The sequence below is a fragment of the Lethenteron reissneri genome, chromosome 9 (assembly GCF_015708825.2).
Source record: "Lethenteron reissneri isolate LAM-NWPU_2019-01 chromosome 9, ASM1570882v1, whole genome shotgun sequence".
In the NCBI taxonomy this organism is placed as follows: Eukaryota; Metazoa; Chordata; class Hyperoartia; order Petromyzontiformes; family Petromyzontidae; genus Lethenteron; species Lethenteron reissneri.
The window spans coordinates 6,446,443-6,456,898 of NC_083787.1; the positions used below are offsets into that span (position 1 = coordinate 6,446,443).

At 50.1% G+C, this 10,456-nt stretch overlaps 1 protein-coding gene across 1 annotated transcript in view; it reads left to right on the plus strand.

The window, feature by feature from the left end:
* LOC133340496 (T-box transcription factor TBX20-like) overlaps nucleotides 1-10,400 on the plus strand; it is a 38,047-nt gene extending 27,647 nt beyond the window's left edge. Inside the window, 2 exon segments of the mRNA XM_061548789.1 lie at nucleotides 2,599-2,759; nucleotides 3,807-10,400. Of these exon segments, the coding sequence (XP_061404773.1) occupies nucleotides 2,599-2,759; nucleotides 3,807-4,219 (574 nt within the window). The 3' untranslated portion in view covers nucleotides 4,220-10,400.
* Nucleotides 10,401-10,456: the final 56 nt, after the last annotated feature.

Here is a 10,456-nt window from a genome sequence, read left to right on the forward strand (position 1 = left end):
GTGTAAAAGATATACCACCTTGTGAAACAGCTTCACTTGGTGTAACAAAGCCAACGTTGGCTGCTGTTTTTAATAAAAAATGGACTGGTCCCTGTCATAAAAATATGGAATTGCCATCGCTGTGAGTCAGGACCAACAATGAAGATGACTGCCGCCAAACTCTTTATTACGCACAAAGTTCTTGCCACAAATAATCCACAAGATCTTGCCGATCTCATCAAGGAGCATAAACTATCACGCGAACTCCGGTCATCCTCGCTTTTGGCTAACCATCGTACAAAGACGGTCACGACATCGCAAGGCGCTTTCAGATATGCTTCTGCGGCCGTCTGGAACGCTCTTCCAATAATAGGAAGCCACTGGAGCTATGCACTTTTAAATCATCTAGATTGAAAACGCATTTCTTTCTTACTGCTTTTTGTGTTTAGTTTGTTGTCTTTCCCCCGCACCTCCGATTGGCACGGTTGTCTATGTACGGTGCGAGAGAAGTTCAGCACACACACGCGCACATACGACACTTACCGGAGCACTTTGACCTTTACTTGAAAATGAAATTGAATTAAGTTTTTGCTGCTGTTGAGCGATATTCCCGAGGAAGGCAGAGAGCGCCTTGAAATGTCAACTCTTTCTGTTAATCTCGCCTCGCGTACGACACTCGCGATCAATACGCACGCCTTGCGCGTCTCCAATTGGCACGCACGCACGCACGCTTGCACGCACGCACGCGCTCGGGGGGAGAAAAAAAAAAACACTAAACCGAGAAAAAGAGGGAAACGATAACGGAAGCTCTTAAATGTTATTTTTGCTTACAGATTTGTCCGAGGCACTAATGGCTTTGGAGTAAGTCAATTTGATGGCCATTAGAATGCAAACGCGATTATTGTGGAGTCGGATGTCGGGCCGCGATTGCATTAGGGGAGCAGAGCTTGTTTTTAGTTCCAGAAAGCAATTCAGAGCCGCGGTCTCTGGGGGCACATTTACAGACGCAATGCTATTAGTCGAGCTTTCTGCCACACACAAAGACCAGTGTTTACCCCCTAATTTAGCCGGTGGGAAGATAAATGATAATTTGATGACTGCGCTATGACGGCGCATCTGCATCTGTCCTTAAGGAAGACGCGAATTTATTTGTTGTCTCTCGCTTGTGGGCCAACCAACGAGAGTTGGGGGTAAATGTCATGAGCGCCGGCGTACGGATCCAGTCCTGACGAGGGGTGGTGCGTACGTTAGTGAGCAGCGGGGACGGGATGGGTGCAGTGGTTGGGCACGCTGCACTCCGAGCCCGGGAACCCCGAGTTCGATTCCACGCGACGGCTCACCGGGTGGGACCAGTTCACCAAGGCACACTAGTGCGGCCGGCGTAGTGAAGTACGGCAAAACGATCCCCAATGATTGACGTGGCAACAGGGAGGGAGGCCTTCGTCCGGCGGTGGATTTGCAAAGGTCTGTAAAAAAAGAGTCGTTCGTTGATTCTTTTATCTGCGATGCGTTCATTTGCGCGTTTCGATCAAATCGTGAAAGCGGCTGCCGTTGAAATAATTATTTTACATTCCTGTGGTAGGCGCAATTGGTCACAATTCCACATTCCTATGACGAGAGCAAGTTCGCAGCCAACACCAGTGACGATTATCGGAACTGGTCCTGGGCCTCTCTTAGGTCGACTCAGCCTCAAATGAGTACCCGGTACGATCTGTAAATAGCACTACTAGGGAGACAAAGGCGGCCGGGTGTGGTGCTGGCCACCCACCCTGCCGTTTGAAGTGTCGGCCTTCATAGGTGCTCACTAAGAGCCCCAACAGTCTGTTAAGGCAATACGGGGGATCTTTGTCCTTATCATGTGTAGATGCATGCATATGCATATTTGTGTAAGTTTGTGTATTACTTTAGTGTAAAACAAATTCACCATGAATATCAAACTACTGTCTCGTAAAATGTCAGCGTTTATTTCTGGCATTTGAAGTTTTATGGCAGCCATTGAACGTTTTTTTCTATGTCTGCTTTTTTTAAAAAAGAGACGTGTGGTCTCAGTTGACTCTCACTTGGTCGTAAAGATTACTGATTGACGTGTGTGTGTTTGCGCGCGTGTGTGTAGGCATGAGCGCGTGTGTGTCTGTGTATGGGAGAGCAGCTCACGCTCACAGACAACATCGGTGACGCATAATTGAACCAGTCCTGAGCGTCCCGAAGGTAGACTGAGCATCAAATGATTACCTGGTGTGGGTCCCTAAAAACATCGGCAATGGGGAAACAAAGACGGCCGGGTAGGGTGCTGCCGACTTGCCCCCTCGTGTGCCGTACAAGTCTTGGTCGGTGCTCGCGAACAGCATTTGCCCCAATAGTTTGTGCAGGCTACACGTGTGTTTGTGTCTGTGCGTGCGTGGAGCGCAGCAGTTAGCGGAGTGCGCTTCGAACCTGGCCACCCGAGTTCGATACCCGCTCACGGCCAACACCAGTCACGATGATCTGAACCAGTTCTGGGCCTCCCCTAGGTCGACCCGGCCTCAATTTAGCACCCGGTGTTAGGTGCAAACATTGCTCCGACGGTTCGTTAAGGAAAACACGGGGTGGGGGATCTTCGTCTTTGTGCGCGTGTGCTAGCAGCGTGTACCTGGAGCGCGCGTGTGCGGGAGGTCCGGGCCGCGAGAGTGTCGACAGCCTCATCCAGAAGCACACGTACGCACGCTCGCCCGTGCGCCCCTACTCCACCAGCGGCGGCGACGACGACCTGGACGACGCGCAGTGCGGCGCACCTCCACGCGGTTCGTGTGCCCGCCCGCTCGCTCGCTCAATAAACCCCCTGCTCACTTACTCACTCACCCGTCCCACCTGCTTACACACTCACTTTATGAATCCCCTGCTCACTCACTCACTCACCCGTCCCAACTGCTTGCTTGCTCGCTCACTGACTCGCTCGCTCAATAAATCCCCTGCTCACTCACTCACTCACCCGTCCCACTGCTTACACACTCACTTTATGAATCCCCTGCTCACTCACTCACTCACCCGTCCCACCTGCTTGCTTGCTCGCTCATGACTCGCTCGCTCAATAAATCCCCTGCTCACTCACTCATCACCCGTCCCACCTGCTTACACACTCACTTTATGAATCCCCTGCTCACTCACTCACTCACTCACCCGTCCCACCTGCTTGCTTGCTCGCTCACTGACTCGCTCGCTCAATAAATCCCCTGCTCACTCACTCACTCACCCGTCCCACCTGCTTACACACTCACTTTATGAATCCCCTGCTCACTCACTCACTCACCCGTCCCACCTGCTTACACACTCACTTTATGAATCCCCTGCTCACTCACTCACTCACCCGTCCCACCTGCTTACACACTCACTTTATGAACCCCCTGCTCACTTACTCACTCACTCACCCGTCCCAACTGCTTGCTTCCTCGCTCGCTGACTCGCTCGCTCAATAAACCCCCTGCTCACTCACTCACTCACCCGTCCCACTTACTTGCTCGCTCGCTCACTCGCTCAGGCACCTGGCCGCTCACTCGCCTGACACGGCCCGGTGGTAGGGCGCCCGCCACTTGTTACAGAGGTCCGCGGTTTGAATCCGGCAGGCCGCCTCGGTTATTACTGGGGCTGTGTATCGCACACTTGCACTCACAACCTGTTTAACACTTACCTGCACTCACATTTGTGTATCGCACACCTGTATGTCGTACACCTGTGCTCACCTGTGTATCACAGCCCTGCGCTCACTCCCCTACACTTGCACCCCTACGCCGACACCCCCTGCGCCAACTCCCCGTGCGCTAACTCCCCCGGCTTCGCGCGTGCGATTCCAGGCTCGGCCTTCACCTCCACGGCGGGGCTGGCGCTGGGTGGGGCGTGGGTGTCCCACGCCTTCTCTCCGTCCGGCGCGCCCATCGCGGCGCCCCTGCCCGGCCGCCCGGACCGCGTCTCTCCGTCGTGCGCCTCCTCCTCCTCTTCCTCCTCCTCGTCGTCGTCCTCGTCCTCCTCCGCCTGCTCCACCTCCTCCTCCATCTCCCCGTCCGCCTCCTCGGTGCACGCTGCGGCGGCGGCGGCGCACGCCTACGCGCGGCTCGGCGGCCTCCAGGCGCACGGTGCCGGCGTGCACGGCCCGGCCCTCTCGGCCTTCCACCTGCAGCGCTACCACCACTACTTCCAGCAGGGACCGTACGCCGCCGCCATGCAGGGCATGCGGCACCACTCGGCCGTGATGACGCACTTCGTATGAGTGCCGATCGCGCGCCGCCGTGTGTTTGTTTTGGGGTTGTTGCTGTTGTTGTTGTTGTTTTTACTGCAGCCGGTGACGGTACTGGGAAGTCCGCTTGTCACCGGCGCTGCTGTTGTTGTTGTCGTCACCGTTGTCGTATCGGGCCACCGTCGTTGGCACTGCCGCTGATCGTTGGCGTTGCTACTGCCTTGTTATCCATCGTCGTTGTCAGCGTGATCGTTTTATAACGATTGTTATAATATAATTTCCATCATAACTGCTGTCATCGTGATCGTCATCATCATTTCAATAATTACGGTCATAATCTCTCTCATAATTGGCACTCTATTCATCGTAATGTAATTAAATATCATTACCGTCAACATGTAAATAAGAATTTGCATTGACATTAACATTATCCCAATAGTATATTCGGGTTAGCTCTAGTATATAATAGTATATTTAATACAGCTAACCCGAATATATACTGTAGTTGATCGGTAGAGCTGTGACAGCCTAAATCAGAAATTATCCTCATCACCATGGTTTCGGTTAAAATGATCAGTCATCATCGTCATCATCATCGTCAGGTTTAATTGTAAAGCCCCTTTTAAAATACGCAATGTCCAAAAGTCCATCCTCGATCTTGAGAAATCATAATTTTATTTTTCGATTTAAAGCTTTCGTGACTGCAGGGATTCATCTTCTTGGTTCTTTTGGTAAAGTCACGTAGAAGGGAAATAATAAAAATAAAACATTATAAATACAATTGTATTTAATAAAATACAATTGTATTTTATTATAATTTTATTATTGGACATATGTGAAAAAGAGCTTAATAGCTCATCGGATTCCTCCAGTATAAATACATTTCTGATTCTCACGTGCAAAAGAAGCCCAGCAAACACATTCTAACATTACAAAGCTCAGACTCAAACATCTTGGCAGACGCCTATAACTGGCTGTGATAATTACACTCATGAATAGAAGCAGAAAAAAACCCCACTTTAAACATAGGTTGAAATATGTTTACTTAATAATCCTCCCTGTTCCCTTGATGCATGAGTGTGTGTGTGCGCGCTGGTGTCCGTTTATAGAACCTGGTACTCAAAACACTCCACTCCCAACCTCTGTTCACACTCACTAAATCCCGGATCTATTGAGCCGAGATCCTTATAAAGTAAATATATATAGAGAGAGACAGATAACTATGTATAAGCTGATTTCATTGTTATTAAGTTTAAATTAGATATCGAAAGAGTGTCTACACTGCCTGGCCATGGCTCGATGGCTTGACATGGCTCGGCAGGGTTGAGAATGTTGTAAAAATGTGATGACAAAATTCGGTCAAATGGAGTCGAAAGGAGATTGCATCACTCAAACCGATGAGAAATAAAACGACGTTCATTAAAACGCCACCGCTGGGAAAATGTGTCACCGACTGCGCTATAGAAAACGCTGCAGGCCCGTTGCGATGTGTGGAAGCGACTGCCGGTGTGGTTGTCCGTCCGTATGTTGAACTTCTTTCGCACCGTACGTAGCCAACCGCGCTAATCGGAGGTGCGGGGGAAGGACAACAAACTAAACACAACAAGCTGTTCTAAAGAAATGTGTTTTCAAACTGGGCGATGTAAAAGTGCACAACTCCAGTGGCCTTTCTAATATCGGAAGGAGGAGCGTTCCAGACGGCCGCAAGGATAACCGTTCGTTGCCTTCATCATGGGACCTCCTTTGCCAGTACCAAAATATACTAATAGGGTTTTTCCCCTTTTCATTACTCTGGTAGTGCGTTGTCTTTGAACTGTGTGCCTTTTGGCGTCATCTGGTCGAACACCATATGCGACTAGGCTCTAAAAGAAAGCTGTCTCTGGTGTGGACCAATCAGTTTCAAAGACAATGCATAAATTATCAGAGTATTGTTTTTTGTTTGCATTTAACTGCAAGTATTGTGGTTAATGTAAGCATGATTCCTTGCAAAAGGTGTCAGTTTTTGTTGCCAGAAAAAAGGGGAAAACCCCTATTAGTACGTAGCCTTGTCTCTAACGCCGTGTGTATAGCGTGGCTTGTTTCAGTGCACGCTCAGCTCCCCTCTCTTGTCGCTGATTTCGCGATCACGAGCCGCGGCGACTCTTAAATGCTGTACCGTTCTTCAAGACTCGGAGGCGGAAAACTTGCCCCAAGCGCGACGCTCGATTGCCTCGGGTGCCGGGAGTTCAAATTCCGGTTGGAGGTCGATGCAACCCGTCATCGACAACACACATCGATTAACATACATTTCGCACGCCCGTGATGCTGCCATTGCGTTGCGCGTATTATAATCGATCGTTTATAATGCACACAAATTATACAACGATTTGCCTGTAGCCTCATGGAATCGTCGAGAGACAACAAACTGGGCAGAACATACGAGACATTTGCACGAGGCTACCAATGTTACTCTACATATGAGACCAAACAGAAGTGATTCCTAACCCCAAATCATGCCAGTTCATTGAATCATAACTGGGAATGAGGGCCTCCCCATATGCAGGTCATGGAGGTTAATTGACCGTGCTTCATCATGCTGGTCGGTGTGGATTGGTGATGATGGCAGGGAGCATATATGTGGGAGCATAGTGCAGTACAACAACAATGGATTTTGCTTCACTGCCCTCTGCTGCACACAGAGTAGCCCCCCCCCCCGTGTGACTTGCATACACCGCCCCATGTCTACAAACTTGCAGTGCAGCTCTGTTGTCGTACTACAGGGCAGAGTGAAATGCTGAGCAAGTGTTCCGCACACGGCGTAGTGATGTCACCGTCTCAGGAGGGGCGTCGGGGCTGCGTGTGGGGTGGACGGCCGCGTCTGTTACAAGGCGCATCGCGTTCTCGGGATTGTGATATGTGCCACGTAGTTTTTTTTTCTCCCCGCCCCCCCCCCCCCGGGCGACGGTGATAAGGCGGAGGAGAGTGATGAACACCAGACGACCTCGGCAGGGAATCTTGCGTAGCTCCCACTCAAAACTATTTACAAGCAGCGGCGGCGGCGGCGACGGAGAGGGCTACATTCGTACGGCAAATATGTGTTCGGTCCGCATCAGTACCGTGCAAGTCATTGTGCAGTGAGTGGCTGTACCGGGGCAGGACATTGGTTACAAGTGGCACGGTTGGCTAGGTACGGTGCGAAAGAAGTTGAACACACGTACATGCAAGTAGACGTTTATAGTTGAGCTTAAGCGATTGTGCACGCGTGTGTGTGTGTTGAACTTCTTTCGCACCGTACATAGCCAACCATGCTAATCATGGGTGCCGGGGCAAGGGCAACAACGTGTACACAAAGAGTTCTAAAGAAACGAGTTTTTTAGTCGAGGTTTGACGACGTAGCGACAAACATCGGCTCAACGACGAGAGAGACCCCCAGCGAGCGCCGTTTGCGCTCGACGGTAAAAGCTGCGGGAAACGCAGCAGATGTCACTGTCGGCGTGAAGTATTGGTGACGAGAGACGGTCGGGTTCCAAATTTGTTGCCGTTGCGAGACGTTCGGAATAATTCGAATCGGTTTGAAAGGGACAAAAGTTTGACAAATTTCTTTCACGTTTCTGCCGAACAATGAGAGCGCATCTGGCTGCACGGTGGTGTGTTTTGGGCGTGCGATTGAAATGTTGGAAACTTGAGTTAAATTCCCAGTAAAGTTTTGACTCGACCATTCACTACCCGCAAGGTCAAGGAAATGAATACCACTTCGTGGTGAATCAGTCGTGGTTCTGTGGAGAAAACCCTGACATAGGAATGTGGAATTTCCACCACTGGCTCAAAGCCATAAATGGAAATGAGCATCACCCTGGTTGGTGTGACTCGTAAACGTTGTTTTGCTTAGCAGTTTTATGGAAGTACATTCCACATTCATTCACACAAACTACAGTCATTGTACTATTTTTTTTACAAGAAAACATATCCGAGGCTACATTTCTCAGCATCGCACGTGCCAAAAAAAATGGTTTACTTTTACTTGTTCCAACAATAGATCTGTGATCAAACCCTGGACACATTTCTTCTGGTCCCTGGGCCTATTGCGCTGGCATGGCCTCTTCCTACACCGATGATATCTCCTTGCAAGTGCCTCTCCACTTGCGTCTGTTCGCCGACGCGTCTTTGAGACGCCTACCATCCCGTCCACTGGATGCAATAGCCTATTCTGATAAATCTCGGTGAGTCACTGCAAAAGAACTTCCTCTGATTTCTAAATGTGGCCTGAAAAACATTCTCCTGATATCGTGGACAATTCAAGCCTTAATACTCCAGAACAGTGGCTTCCTTTTCCCACAGCCTAATAATCACAGGGTAACTGATGATTCGTTCAAATGTTACCGCATCGGCACATTCCTGATTTTGTTTAAACGCATCGACGAGGCTCAAACTCTTATTTTCCCCATTTTTTTGTCAGAGAAACACCAGATGGCAGAAATGTCAAGATTTTCTTATCGTCTCAGTGACAGGAAATATAACCGTCCTATTTTTTTTAATTATATGTTTTTGTTCCATCGCATTCTGATGTTCGTCTGGGCGCAGTGACTGGGCAGTGGCCTATGACAGCGGTATGCACGACACACCGACGCTCTCGATCCGGATGTATTTATATCCGGACGGCGATATATTAAGTGCCAGTGCCTCGTACGTGCGCGGAACACCCCGGGGCTATCTGTGTGCAGCCGTGTTCAGTGAGTGCTACCAAATGATGAAACGCACCATGCGTGTGGCTGGCATCGCGCTAAGTGGGTGCATTTGAATTGTCGAGTCTCCGAGATGGCATGAGAGAAAACGGAGGTGGCACCGGTGCCGAGATGTTAACCAACTCGTCCGGTATGCAGGCGTTTGTGGGTTCGATCCTGACACCGACGCCTGTACATTTGGAGTTTGCATGTTCTCCCTGTGGTCTTGTGGATTTTTCTCCGGGTATTTGGCTGCTATAGATTTCCACAAGATGTGCCGACTGGTTGAGCTATCACTTGTCACCAGGTCGCCTCTGAAAAAGAGCTACATAACCCAGTGGACCTTACCTGGTAACATAAAAAAAAAAGTTTAACCGTAAATATTTGAGCATCGTTTCACGTAAAAATGTCCCCCGCTTTGACTCTTCTATTGTCAAACATCCCTCTCGCTGTGGCGTTTACAATTTTTTTTTACTTACTGGCCTATGTCGCTCCAATGTTGCGTCGTGAAGGTCTCGCCCTGGCGGGCCGTGACCGTTGTTTGACCATACTTCACCGCGCTCACCAGTGTGCGTGGGTTCCCAGAGCCAGACCACGCGGCACTCACCGCGGCTGGGAATTGATCTCAGGTCTCTGGGTTCATAGCGTGGTGCTCAAACCACCGGGTGGCCACCACCCCCCTCCCCCCATGGTGTTTGAACACAGGAGTCGGTATGTTGTGTGTACCTATATCACACTCGCGCAAAACAGCACTCTGAACGATGGCCAGGTGGCTCACAGGCCTCGTAACGACGGCTGGGCTGTGTCGGAGAACTGACGTAAAACTGCCGAGGTCTTCCCTGGCTTTAAATGCGGGCAGTCGCAGCCACCTTTGAATAAGCCGGAGGATTCCAGCGTACATCGAGTTGATGGTCTCGGCTGAGGGCACCGCGATGACTGCACCCAAAAAATTAATACCGTGGGATAAAATGAGGTTCTCTCTCACCCCGCCGCGGGGACGACACATTGTAAATACCGTGCCATCCAATGAATGGCATTCATTGGACCGTTCTTAACAGATCGCAAAGGGGTGCGGGCCTCGAATTGAAGTGGCTTGAGAAATCCATCCATGGCGTGATCTTTTGCAGCGAGCCAGTCCCCGGCAGGAGCGAGGCTCTGCTGACTGAAAGAGTTTTTCCCCTTACAATGTTGATTTGCCCCCGTGGCTACATTCCAACAGCACAGTTGCAATATAATTGGTGATAAATTCCCCCCGCCCCCCCCCCCCAAAAAAAAACCTCTACGTATTTTGACGAAGCTGACTGAAAACAAAACTGGTGTGTTTGCCACCACGAGCATAATTGCCACCTTAATTTACCGATTGGCAACGCGAATTTAAACCGAACTTCAATCGGAAATGCCATTTAAATAAAGAAGACAAAATAACAACAACAAAAAAACCACTGCTGTGAAAATCTAAATGCGTTTCTCTTTGTCGCCGACTCAAACGTTGTCGACTCGAGCGATGCGACATCCCCCGCTCGCCTCGGAGGTGGAAGCCGGTTACCAGCGCTCGCAGGTGTCGCGCGTC